The following is a 14,227-nucleotide window of genomic DNA, read 5'->3' as shown; positions in this document are numbered from 1 at the left end:
AAGGCAGTAATTACAAGTTTCATATTAAAGTTTGTGTTAACTGGATTCATGGACATGATTTATATCACAACTTTGCTCACATCCCATAATAATGTTCATCAGAAAGTGTCAAATAAATAGATAAATGTAACAAAAGGTTCATAAAAACACACACACAAATGTTTAGACATAGTTGTATGATACATATCTACGCACTTCTGCAATAGCAGAATTCGACCTTCGATCTCCGAAGAAGCTTTGGTGTTTTTCCTTCAGTTCAGCGCCGTCGCCTCCAAGTCCCAAATAAAACTCACAGGAAAATGTTTTTTGTGCGTTAAAGCGACTCGGTCACTTCTGGATGACGAAGAGGAAGGAGTGCTCGTCCTGCTGCTCCGGCTGCTCGATCCTCACCTCGGTCTGAGTGGTGTTGAGGATCTGGATGAACCAGCCGCGGTGCAGCGCCGACTCAAACGTCATGTGACGGGCCTGGGCTTTCTTCATGTAGAAGACGAAGGAGAGCGTGCTCTTGTCGTCCTTGGAGATCTGCTTCAGCCTCTGCTTCTCACACGTCTGCAACCACGACAACAGAAACACAGTCAGAGGCGGACACCATCCTTTCCACTGTGCGTGCAGTAACAAGGGAGATAGAGCCGTATCGCCCGTAATTAGCTTAGCCCAAACACTGGAAGTGTATAGGTAGTGTTAGCCTGCCTCCACCTAAAGTCACTAATTAGCTTAGCTCAAACACTGGAAGTGTATGGGTAGTGTTAGCCTGCCTCCACCTAAAGTCGCTAATTAGCTTAGCTCAAACACTAGAAGTGTATAGGTAGTGTTAGCCTGCCTCCACCTAAAGTCGCTAATTAGCTTAGCTCAAACACTGGAAGTGTATGGGTAGTGTTAGCCTGCCTCCACCTAAAGTCGCTAATTAGCTTAGCTCAAACACTAGAAGTGTATAGGTAGTGTTAGCCTGCCTCCACCTAAAGTCGCTAATTAGCTTAGCTCAAACACTGGAAGTGTATGGGTAGTGTTAGCCTGCCTCCTACCCGAGCTGAAATCAGCAGTCAGAAGCTGATTTCATTTTAGCTCTAAACTCTGTAAATATTTCACTTTATCCACATTTCAAACATGTTTAGGTGAGAAAGTAGCCGTTTAGATCAGCAGTGTGTCGTTAATTTGTCTAAATACCAGCTGTTTACAATTTTGTTGGGACGAATTTGGCGCTATTCAAGCTAGCCGTTGTGACCAACGCACTTCTGGTTACTTTCACAAAATAAAACACCCGTTGCCCTTTACATACAGAAAACCATGACGATAGAATTAGTGCTTTTACTTTGAAATAGGAAGCTAACCTACCCTCGATGTAGCTAGCTTGAACCAAAATAAACCGTCTTTGCTTGAACCCTCCGTTTTGACCGATCTCGTCCCGTTAGCGGCATTTGACCGCTCAAGATGCCTTACCGGAGAGTTTTGTCAGCTCTGAGACGAAGATCGGCCCGCCGGTTTCCCTTTAGAGTTGCTGAAGAGTTTCTCTGATGACTTTAGGTGGAGGCAGGCTAACACTACCCATACACTTCCAGTGTTTGAGCTAAGCTAATTAGCTACTTTAGGTGGAGGCAGGCTAACACTACCCATACACTTCCAGTGTTTGAGCTAAGCTAATTAGCTACTTTAGGTGGAGGCAGGCTAACACTACCCATACACTTCCAGTGTTTGAGCTAAGCTAATTAGCTACTTTAGGTGGAGGCAGGCTAACACTACCTATACCAAAGATATTCAATAAATGGAAAGATACTCCATGAGCGGCTGCTCCAATGATATGAAATGGTATACACTTCCTGTCTCTCTAAATGGGCGTGGCCAACCGTCACCAACTCGTCTGTGAACGTGTGTGTGGATTTATACAATTTGTAGGTAGATGAAAGTGAGGTATTTATATTTTCTTATGATAACATTAAATATTTACACTACTAACAGTAATATTTAGCATGGCAAAAATAATTTAAATCGCGGCGGTTTGTTTGGCGTTGCCTAGGAGATCGGTGCCAAATCTCGTGAGAGTGTGTCGTAGAGACAGAGACAGGTCTGGAACAAAGTGGATTTTCTCCGGATCTCTCCGTATGAAAATTACCATTTTGGTGTCAAACTGTTCAGAAGAGATGTGGCTTGTGAAAAATGAGTCCAAAATTTGCTTCAGTGACCGTGGGGAGAAAGACCCGACCATAATCGGTGTTCACATTAAATTGTCCCATAGGAATCAATACACTCCTGGCTGCCTCTGGTCTCTCTAAAGGGGCGTGGCCGTGCAGAAGCCTAGTGACATCATACAGGAAGCTGACTCGTCATTAAAGGTCTTGGTTTATAAACCGTCTTTGCCTATACACTTCCAGTGTTTGAGCTAAGCTAATTAGCGACTTTAGGTGGAGGCAGGCTAACACTACCCATACACTTCCAGTGTTTGAGCTAAGCTAATTAGCTACTTTAGGTGGAGGCAGGCTAACACTACCTATACACTTCCAGTGTTTGAGCTAAGCTAATTAGCAACTTTAGGTGGAGGCAGGCTAACACTACCCATACACTTCCAGTGTTTGAGCTAAGCTAATTAGCTACTTTAGGTGGAGGCAGGCTAACACTACCTATACACTTCCAGTGTTTGAGCTAAGCTAATTAGCGACTTTAGGTAGAGGCAGGCTAACACTACCTATACACTTCCAGTGTTTGAGCTAAGCTAATTACGGGCGATACGGCTCTATCTCCCTTGTTACTGCACACACAGTCAAAAGGATGGTGTCTATCTGCTGGTCATGGACTCGGGAGTGAGGCAAGACACAGAAAAAAAATGTTGGCGTATCCCTTTAAAACATATTTCCTTCGTTACTGGTTTTAGCTGAGTTGCAGGTTTTGTCATTTCCCTGTTTGTCTTTAATTGTCTTTCTAATTTTTCATCCTGTGTGTTTTATCATTATTGTTTTAACCGTTATTCTAATTTTCTCTGTTAAACACTTGGTATATTCGTTTAACTCTATGAATAAAGTTTATTATTAGTAGTAGTAGTATTATTGTTGTAGTTGTAGCTAGTTGTTACCTCCACCCGTAGGAAGACCCTCCCGTCTTCACAGCAGCACCTGAGGAAGCAGTTGGAGTTGGTGAAGTTCAGCACCACAGGAACTCCTTTGAATGACCTCCCAATGATGGTGGACTTGTAGTGGTAGATGGTGATGTTCTCTGGAGACACACACACACACACACACACACTAGATAAATGATCAAAACGCAGGAATCAATCTGAGATCAATCTGTCAATAACTGTTTCACTGAAGGAGGTGAAGCGGCTGCACTGCAAAAATTCAAAATCTTACCAAGAATATTTGTCTTATTTCTAATCAAAATAAATCTAATTACTTAAAATAAGACTCAAGCTTGTTTTTAGACACCTTTTACTTCTTTCAAGCTAATTTTCCACTTTAAATAGGTAGAAAAATCTGACAGTGGAGCAAGTTTTTCTTTCTTATTACAAGCATAAAAAACTTGCTTTCACTGGCAGATTTTTCTACTTATTACAATTGAAAATTAGTTTGAAACAAGTGAAAATTATCTAAAACAAGTTGATTTTTAGGTGATGAGTCTTATTTTAAGTGGAAAGGGATTAGTTTTGACTAAAATTTAGACATTTTGACAAGAAATAAGACAAATATTCTTGGAAAGATTTTGAGTTTTTGCAGTGTGCAGCTCAGACCGACTCACTGACCGGGGTTGGGCGAGGCGTAGAGGGATTTCTGTGAGCACAGACTCCTCAGGTACTGGTGAGAGGCCACGTGCTCCACCGAGACGTTCACCTGCTCCACCTTCGTCTTCTTGTACGTGCTTCCTCTGGAAACTGAAGGAGACACAGGGGGTCATGATGGAGCTCATTCATACTGGTAACACCAAAGCTGCTGCTGCACTGCAAAAACTCAAAATCTTTCCAAAAATTTTTGTCTTGTTTCTTGTCAAAATGTCTCATTTCTAGTCAAAACTAATCTCTTTCCACTGAAAATAAGACTCATCACCTAAAAATTCACTAATAATTATAATTTTCACTTGTTTCAAACTAATTTTCACTTGAAATAAGTAGAAAAATCTGCCAGTGAAAGCAAGTTTTTTGTGCTTGTAATAAGAAAGAAAAACTTGCTCCACTGTCAGATTTTTCTACTTATTTCAAGTGAAAATCTGCTTGAAAAAAGTAAAAAGTGTCTAAAAACAAGCTGCTTTTTAATGTGATGAGTCTTATTTTAAGTAGAATGAGATTTATTTTGACTAGAAATGACATTTTGACTAGAAATAAGACAAATGTTCTTGGTAAGATTTTGATTTTGTGCAGTGTGCTGCTGCTGGGTCAGGCATTTCCTATTTTATTTTGAAATTCTCTGATAGCTTCTGTGTCTTTTGACCAGATGACCGAGTCTTGGCTTTTTGTTTCTGTGTTTGCGTAGCTCTGCCTTTCTTCAGCCTGAAGCTTGACTTGACTGTCTGAACTGAACTGAGTTGTCAGAAGAAGGAGTCGATTGTGAGAGTTAAAAAGTGTCGTTTTGCTGCAGGTGAAACTTTGTTGACTTTTTGCCAAGTTTCTGATCCTTCGTTTCAAATGTCTCAGTTCCACCAAAAACAGAAAACTTCTCCAAACAAACAGACGGTTTCACTGAAGCAACTGGAAGCAGAGATCAGAGGATATGAAGTACATTCAGCTGATTATACAGTTTAAAAAATCTTCAAACAAAGGAGCGCTTCGTGGACTCGTTGTTTATATGATTATACACTTTATCAGCCGTTGATGCTTTTACTTTGGGGTAAAAGTTGAAATGAAGTATAAAGATATTTCACTTAAAACTGACTGTATCTATAAAATACATTGACATTAATACACTGCAAAACCTCAAAATCTTTCCAAGAATATTTGTCTTATTTCTTGTCAAAATGTCTCATTTCTAGTCAAAACTAATCTCTTTCCACTCACCATCTAAAAATGCACTTGCTTTTAGATCATTTTCACTTGTTTCAAACTAATTTTCACTTGAAATAGCCTAAGTAGAAAAATCTGCCAGTGAAAGCAAGCTTTTTGTCCTTATAATAAGAAAGAAAAACTTGATCCACTATCAGATTTTTCTACTTATTTAAAGTGAATATATGCTTGAAAGAAGTAAAAGGTGTCTAAAAACAAGCTACTTTTTATGTGATGAGTCTTATTTTAGGTATAATTAGTTTTGTTTTGACTAGGAATGACATTTTGACTAGAAATAGGACAAATATTCTTGGTAAGAGTTTGAGTTTTTGCAGTGTAAAGACCGTCGGCCTGTTGAGGTTTGACATAACATATGAATGAATTAAAAATTAGCAGAAAAGAGGAGGTGAACTTTCTCACCGAGCGTCACGGTGCTGGACTCGGTCACCATGACGACGTCGTTGTACATGCATCCCACGCCGTTGCAGCCCTGACAGGGGCTGTTGGGGCTGCAGGCTCTCCCCCTCACCACCGACACGCTGGTCTTCTTCATGGTGACGACCAGCAGATCTTTATCCTCTCCATCCACGTCCTGTTCTCCTTTACACACGTCCTCTAGCAGACCTTCATCCTCTCCTCCTCCTCCTTCTCCTCCTCCCTCTCCTTCTCCTTCTCCTCCTCCCTCTCCCTCTCCTTCTCCCTCCTCCTCCTCCCGCTGCATCTCCATGCTGAAGCTGAGACTCGTGGACTCTTTGGAGACCGGATGCAGCGTGTCCTCGCCTGGTGACGGCGGCTCGTAGGGCTCCTTCATCCTGCTCGCCTTGTGCACCTTCTGAAGAGACGAGAAGAACAAGAAGAACAACAAGAAGAAGACAAACAATAGGGTCAGTGTGTCGGCTCAGACTGAGTTTGGTGAAGTTTGTCCAGAACCAGTGAAACATTTGGACAAAGTGCATCCATTGCAAAAACTCAACATCTTTCCAAGAATATTTGTCTTATTTCTTGTCAAAATGTCTCAATTTTAGTCAAAACTAATCTACTTCCACTTAAAATAAGACTCATCACCTAAAAATTTACTTGTTTTTAGATCATTTTCACTTGTTTCAAACTAATTTTCAATTGAAATAAGTAGAAAAATCTGCCAGTGAAAGCAGGTTTTTTGTGTTTGTAATAAGGAAGAAAAACTTGCTCCACTATCAGATTTTTCTACTTATTTCAAGTGAAAATCTGCTTGAAAAAGGTAGAAAAGTGTCAAAAACAAGCTGCTTTTTATGTGATGAGTCTTATTTTATTATATTATATATTAAGTAGAATTACAGTAGATTTGTTTTGACAAGAAATGACATTTTGACTAGAAATAAGACAAATATTCTTTGTAAGATTTTGAGTTTTTGCAGTGTACTTCCTCTGTGATGTCACAGCATTTCATATAAATACACTTTAAACCTCCAGATCTAACACCAAAGTTCTTTACACTATAACAATAAAATTATACTACAACTGTCACACAACTGTCAAAGATATAACACAACACTAAAATGACATAAAATACACATGTATGTAAGTAAGAGACCTCCCTTTGGTGTATGTTATATATGACATTATAATGACAACAAAACAACACAACTACAGGGAACTGACTGTTTTAATCAATCAGCTACTCAGACTGACACAGTGAATTAAAATAGAGTCTTAAAGGGATAGTTCAACATTTTTGGCAAATTGGCCCATTGCCATAATCCCTATAGTCATAGCAGTAGGTTTGTTACCTTTAATTGTCGGTACAAGCTATTTTTAGAACGAGAGCTTAGAGCTGCTCAGAGCTACGGAGGCTCATTATGGGATTTCTTGGTTTCCCTCATTAAACTCATCAAATACACAATCCAACAACTCCACAACGCTCTGGTGGACAAGTTGTGAGCTGCACATTCACCACGCTATGAGATAATAACACAACGTTACCACACAGAGTTGTTTTAGAGGGAAATTCATGCAAAACCGCTGATGCACGTTGCCTTCAGGGACAGTTTTTCAGCAAGCAGAATCAGTATTTACCCTGTATTTACCTTGAAAACGGCTCCGTTTCGTAATGTTCTGTTATTATCGTTGTTATCGAGTTGTTTTAGAGGGAAATACAGAGACTGTTGATGAAAAACTGTCCCTGAAGGCAACGTGCATCAGTGGTTTTGCATGAATTTCCCTCTAAAACAACTCTGTGTGGTAACGTTGTGTTATTATCTCATAGCGTGGTGAATGTGCAGCTCACAACTTGTCCACCAGAGCGTTGTGGAGTTGTTGGATTGTGTATTTGATGAGTTTGATGAGGGAAACCAAGAAATCCCATAATGAGCCTCCGTAGCGTAGCTCTGAACAGCTCACGGCTCTGCTCCGCCGTTCTAAAAATAGCTTGCACCGACAATTAAAGGTAACAAACCTACTACTATGACTATAGGGATTATGGTGATGGGACAATTTGACAAAATGTTGAACTATCCCTTTAAATAGAAACTGTGATGAGTGTGTGAAGCTCTTGAACTCACCAGCATTGGATTCCCGTCGGCCAACATCTGGGCCAACTCCTCGGGTGTGAGAAGCTGCAGGTCGACGCCGTTGATCTGCAGCAGTTTGTCTCCTCTCCTGCAACGTTTTTACACGAGATTTTACACGACAACATTAAAGGTCGGTTCCATCAGGCCTCATTTTATATAAATACACAAGTCAGAAAGTCCCACACTGCAAAAACTCAAAATCTTACCAAGAATATTTGTCTCATTTCCAGTCAAAAATGTCATTTCTAGTCAAAACAAATCTCATTATACTTAATAAGACTCATCACAGAAAAACTTGATTCACTTGAAATAAGTAGAAAAATCTGATAGTGGAGCAAGTTTTTCTTTCTTATAACAAACACAAAAAACTTGCTTTCACTGGCAGATTTTTAAAATTAACTTTTACAGATTCTTGTTTTTAAGTCCTTTCTGTTATTTCCTAAAAGCTTTTTTTTTTTTTTAGGATTTGTGTTGGTTAATGAATTCTTTTTCAACATTTTTACTTTCCTTTTGGGGGCGCGGTTAAATAAATCATATGATTCTTATTCTTGATTTTTATTTTAGTGCAACACAATAAATATTTCCCAAGGTTTGAATAAAAGTGTTATTCAGAGAGAAAACTAAAAAAATGTTTTAGATTAGATTAGATAATATTTATTTCAAACCAAACAAAATGATATCTCACGTACAACATAACAAGAAAATCCACAGGACACCATATAACCATATATCGAACAGGAACAAACACTAACAACAACAAACACGGTTTGAAAAGGGGATGGAAGAAGCAAAGTTTATATATTCCCAACCCCAGACAACACACATACAACATTAATATAATACAACCAAAACACAAGGTCGCTCTCATCAGTCTACATCATGTATCTCTCCTCTTATACATTTCAAACACTCCTTTTCTAAACTTCCTTTTAAATTGATTAACATTTTTACTGAGTTTAACCTTACATTTAAACTATTCCATAGAATAACCCCTCCGACTTAAAAACTTCTTGAATCTTTCCGAGAATATTTGTCTTATTTCTTGTCAAAATGTCTAATTTCTGGCCAAAACTAATCTCTTTCCACTTAAATAAGACTCATCACCTAAAAATTAACTTATTTTTAGATCATTTTCACTTGTTTCAAACTAATTTTCACTTGAAATAAGTAGAAAAATCTGCCAGTGAAAGGAAGTTTTTTGTGCTTGTAATAAGAAAGAAAAACTTGCTCCACTATCAGATTTTTCTACTTATTTCAAGTGAAAATAGGCTTGAAATAAGTAAAAAATTGTCTTAAAGCAAGCTACCTTTTCACGTATAACTGTACAGTATGTATAAATATACTTATTTTAGGTATAATGAGATTTGTTATGACTAGAAATGACATTTTGACTAGAAATAAGAAAAATATTCTTGGTAAGATTTTGAGTTTTTGCAGTGTACACATACTTTTAAGAGTCTATCTTACACTTTGTTGTTACAATGTGAGTTTTCCTCTTAAGTCATATCTTGTACAACCTTCCCTCTCATTAAATAATTTTTGAATTATAACTTGGAAGAAGATTATTTTTTTGCTTTATAAATGATTTTGACTTTTTTTTACCTGACAAACATTTTCTCTCCGGTCATCTTTTTGTACTTGACCACGTTTCCCACTTCGTACCGGTGCTTTCCCTCGTGGAGCTGGTGGACGATGAGGACGCCGCCCTGGACCGTGGACGCCTGGACAACAAACACACAAAACAAAACAAAACAACAACTTCAATCAGCTGACAAACACACACAAACACACATCATCTTCTAACATGTCCCTGTGCACTGCAAAAACTCAAAATCTTTCCAAGAATATTTGTCTTATTTCTAGTCAAAATGTCTCATTTCTAGTCGAAACCAACTCATTATCCTTAAAATAAGACTCGTCACATTAAAAGTAGCTTGTTTTTAGACACTTTTTACTTCTTTCAAGCAGATTTTCACTTGAAATAAGTAGAAAAATCTGATAGTGGAGCAAGTTTTTCTTCCTTATTACAAGCACAAAAAACTTGCTTTCACTGGCAGATTTTTCTACTTATTTCAAGTGAAAATTAGTTTGAAACAAGTGAAAATGATCTAAAAACAAGTTCATTTTTAGGTGACGAGTCCTATAGAGATTAGTTTTGACTAGAAATGAGACATTTTTACAAGAAATAAGACAAATATTCTTGGAAAGATTTTGAGTTTTTGCAGTGTGTTTCTGTCTCCCACCTTCAGATCCATGGTGTTGGCGTTCGCTGTCGCTCCGACCACAGACTGAGGGCGACGCGGGGACCGAGGCGTTTTTAAAGGCTTCACCGAGGCCGAGCTTCTGCTTTAGAAAGGGAAGTGGGACGGACGGAGGAGCGAGGACACACTGACAGAGGAGGAACTGATGTCAGAAGAGGAACTTAGATGAAGATGAGTAAATCTCAGATTAAAAAAAGGACACACGGTCCGGGTGTTGGGGTCGAGTCAGAAAACAGAACTAGAGAAAACAGAAATACGAAAGGAACAAAGAGATTCAACTTTATTCTACTGTTATTTTATCACGATGCCTGCAGTGCGAGCAGCCTGGACAGTTAACGGACTCTGTCTCCACTTCCTCTTTCATCAATAACAAAGTCCACTCACTGTTACTGTCAGAAATTAGCATGAAGACACAGAATCCTGCTTTTACAGTCCACACAGACAGGAACCAGTGGAAGAAAAGTAGTTCCTCTGAGACAACAACGTATTATAAACGGGTCACACTGCAAAAACTCAAAATCTTACCAAGAATATTTGTCTTATTTCTAGTTAAAATGTCATTTCTAGTCAAAAACAAATCTAATTATACTAAAAATAAGAACATACACATAAAAAGTAGCTTGTTTTTAGACACTTTTTACTTCTTTCAAGCAGATTTTCACTTGAAATAAGTAGAAAAATCTGATAGTGGAGCAAGTTTTTCTTTCTTATTACAAGCACAAAAAACCTGCTTTCACTGGCAGATTTTTCTACTTATTGCAATTGAAAATTTGTTTGAAACAAGTGAAAATGATCTAAAAACAAGTTAATTTTTAGGTGATGAGTCTTATTTTAAGTAGAAAGAGTTTAGTTTTGACTAGAAATGAGACATTTTGACAAGAAATAAGACAAATATTCTTGTAAAGATGTTGAGTTTTTGCAGTGCATGTTCAGTTTATTCAGTAATCAGGTTGTTGTATTTCAGATTACACTGATCTGCTTTTTATACAGGTTTAAAAACAAACAAACACTGTATTCTACCTCTGTGATGTACTTTGACTCTAAATCTCTGCCTGGACTTATTCTTCTATCTGTGGACAGAAAAAAAACACGTTTGACTTTGGAAACATTTTGAAAAAACTAGGTAAACAACTCAAACTCCAACTTCAACTTTATTATTTATGTCCCAAGGGGCAATTAGTTTTGCAGCAAGACAGGAACAGACTCATAAAATGAAATATACACAAGTACAGTAGATACAGAGATGCAGAGATGAGCCATACGTAGAGACACAACCGCTAATCAACAAGGACGATGAATGACAATAAATGCATTAAATATGAGAGATATAAAGTACAAAAGAACACTACTACAGGCTTATTGCACGAGAGGTGGGAGGTTCTGTTTCTGGTCATGTTAAACATTTATAACTGTGAACCGTTGACGTCCGTGTTCATTTGTATCAGTTTCCTTCTCCACCTCGGTGATAATCTGCAGAAAAGCATGAAACAAAAAGCCACGCCTGCAGGTGTGCATGACGCTGCTGAATAAGTGGAACAGATAAAAAGCGTTGCATCACATAGGAACATTTCTCCTTGGTGCAATAAGTGGAATTGAAGATAGCTGGTGATCGTAGCTTAGCTTAGCACAGAAAGCAACAGACAGACTGACTCATGTACAGGTTTGTCATAGACACACAGCTGCGGCAGGACTCACTGTTTAGGTTTAGGTTTATTTATTTAGCACACATTTATATTCAATGGTGCACGGAGGGAACGAAGCCGATTGGCTCGTACATAAGTTCCACCCCTATAACAAATTACAACAAGACACATTTCTATGGCTAACAAATAAACATAGAAAAAAAAGGAGATAAAGTGCATAGATAATCAATGTTATATGAGCAAAATGAACAGAAATGAGAAAAAATGGAGAGATAAAGAACAAAGTGATCAGTAACAAATACAGACAATAGAAATAAGGTGCAAAAAATTCATTAATTGAAATCATTAAAAGACAGAGTAAGGATGTGGGATATGGAGAGAGCGGGAAATTCAAGAGAAGTTGAGATGTATTTTTAGCTGCTTTTTAAAAAGTGGATAGGAAGAAATGGATCTTAGCGAAGGAGGTAGTCCATTCCAAAACATAGGACCTCTATAGGACATATTACAGTAAACTGATGGTGTGATGTGCGGGTAAAGGGTAAATATAAAGTAAGATTATTGCTGTGTCTAGTACGGTGAGAATGTTCTTCTAGTCAATACATTTTTGGGTCATTGTCGTGCTGCAGAATAAATGTGTTGATCAGATCAGAGGCCTCTGGGATGGTGTTGTTGGGTTTAATGGAGAAGAATCTAAATATCTGAAGCACAGTAGCCTGCTGCATGTGTTTCTATAGGGTTCAGTCCAGCTGCAACTTTATACCACACACACACTATGAGGTGTGTCAGGTCAGAGATTGTTGGTCCCTCACACCCACATTAAAGCAGAAGTCAGCGATCCGGTGGTTTTGTCTAACTTCCTGTCAGCAGATGGAGTTAGCAGTCCCCGCCCTCGTCCCTACGTCACCACATTCACGCGCATCCCTTGGCTGCACACACAGAGAGGACTGCCCCTTTATGCCGTTCTCTCTCCTCATTGGATAAAGGTTGTAGGATACAAGGAAAGTTTTCTCCTGGGCTCAGAGCAGAGCAGAGTGACTGACAGACCCGTGTTTCAGACCAAACACTCTATAGAAGTGATTGCTGTCGGAAGATATAACTATTTAAGACTTAGATTAACACAAACATTCACCTTACTTCTGCTTTAAGACAGTTACATGCTGCCATTCCGACATCCCACCATTTAGACATCTGTAGCAACCAAAAACGTAATAACAGCCAATAACGTAATAATTTTGGCCATTTTGAATGTAATAAAGCCAATAATGTAATAACATGCCAATAATGTAATAAAACTTTTGAGCCAATAACGTAATAACTTTTTGCCAATAATGTAATAAGTTATTACATTATTGGCTGGTTATTACGTTATTGGCCTAGTATTAAAAAAACCTTTGACAATGTAATAACTGGTGCCGATAATGTAATAATACATAAATATGACTGCAGTTCTTGGAAATAAAAGGCAGTTTTGTGCAGTTTGCTAATCAAAAATAGGTGGATGACATAGTCGTCATATTTATTCATCCAAGATGTACTATCTTTCACCTCTCTCTCTCTCACTTCTACCATGCTTAATGATATGTTAACAAACGGAAGAAGTAAGCATTGTAGGCTATCAACAACCTCCAAAACATAACCAAACCTGTGTATTGAATGGTGTCTGCAGCCAGTTTATGTTTCAGTCATGTATAACTTAACACATTTAACATAGGTAATGTTAAATGTGATAATCCCAGCATGGCTCGGAGGAGCAATGGCGTTGATTTGATTTTACCATAGATTTTTTTTAAATTAACATACAGTATTTAGCCATCATTTGTCCAACTTGATGGTTAGCGTTATCTCCAGAACACCCAAATGAAGTTCCAAATGAAGTGGCAGCACAATTGTACACATTCAGAAATCTCTTTCTCAAAGAAATGTTTTCTTTCACAGCACCAATCAACAAATAGATCACTACTGAAACCAGCTGTTGGAGGTTTCATACATCTAACTTTGTTTTTCATGTTTGAAAATTAAAAACTACATCAAAACGTTGAGCTTAAAGGTCCCATTTGGATAAAGTGACATTTCAATGTTTTTTGTTTTTTCTACAGTGATGATAAAGCAGCTTTAGGTTCTATATTAATACTGTGAAAGTCTAAAGGTAGATGTTTGTATTGCTCCATACAGTATAAAGGTAGTTTTTTTTTTTTTTTTTTTTTAACTCATTGAGTGCCAACCACGTAATTTCTCGTTTTTCGTTCCCATGCGTTGAGTGCCAAAAACGAAATTTTTCGTTTTTTGCTTTTTTTTTAAATTATGAAAATAGACACTTTAATACACATTATATGTAAATTTGGGGACTCTACGACGAGGAGAACTGAAATAGATGACGATCAAAGTCACATGACAGCTCATGATCTGGAAGTTTTTTATCATAACTCAGCTTCTGCAAACGGAGTTCTGCATGTGGATGCAGCGCAGCTGCTCCGCTGCTGCTCCGCTCTCACCCGCGAGGCTGCAGCAGCTGGGAGCTGAACCAGGAAGCTCTCAGCCCACTGTCCCGCCCGGTCTTCATCTGGAGCAACACCGTGTCCTCCCCAAAGTCCTCCCGCGGTAAAATCTGATGGTCTCTGGGCCAAAGCAGACCGGCACCACCGACCCGTACCACAGACGGACCGCGACCACCGGCGGGACCGGTGTTCGCGAGCCGCTGTGGCCGGCAGAGCCTCACGTTCCGCGGCGAGAGGCTGTGACACGGCACGGTGCGTCTGTGTTATTGTTGTTTAGTGGCGCCCCCCCCGCCCCCGATGGTGGTTTTGTGAATAGAACAACAAT

General features: G+C 38.7%; 1 protein-coding gene across 1 annotated transcript; it reads right to left on the bottom strand.

Moving 5' to 3' along the window:
* Window positions 1–143: 143 nt before the first annotated feature.
* Window positions 144–9,837, bottom strand: LOC146989411 (uncharacterized). The gene is made up of 7 exons (XM_085773064.1): window positions 9,747–9,837; window positions 9,106–9,224; window positions 7,495–7,591; window positions 5,375–5,786; window positions 3,725–3,853; window positions 3,062–3,201; window positions 144–549 (listed from the first exon to the last, which is right to left on the bottom strand). The coding sequence occupies exons 1-7, from the start codon at window positions 9,756–9,758 to the stop codon at window positions 328–330; spliced, it is 1,131 nt and encodes a 376-aa protein (XP_085629190.1). The 5' UTR covers window positions 9,759–9,837; the 3' UTR covers window positions 144–327.
* Between the last annotated feature and the right edge of the window lie 4,390 nt (window positions 9,838–14,227).

Source organism: Trachurus japonicus, chromosome 3 (assembly GCF_045865225.1).
Source record: "Trachurus japonicus isolate A0001 chromosome 3, Traja_1.0".
In the NCBI taxonomy this organism is placed as follows: Eukaryota; Metazoa; Chordata; class Actinopteri; order Carangiformes; family Carangidae; genus Trachurus; species Trachurus japonicus.
The sequence above is the reverse complement of the archived record's forward strand: the minus strand, read 5'-3'. Positions and strand labels throughout refer to the sequence as shown.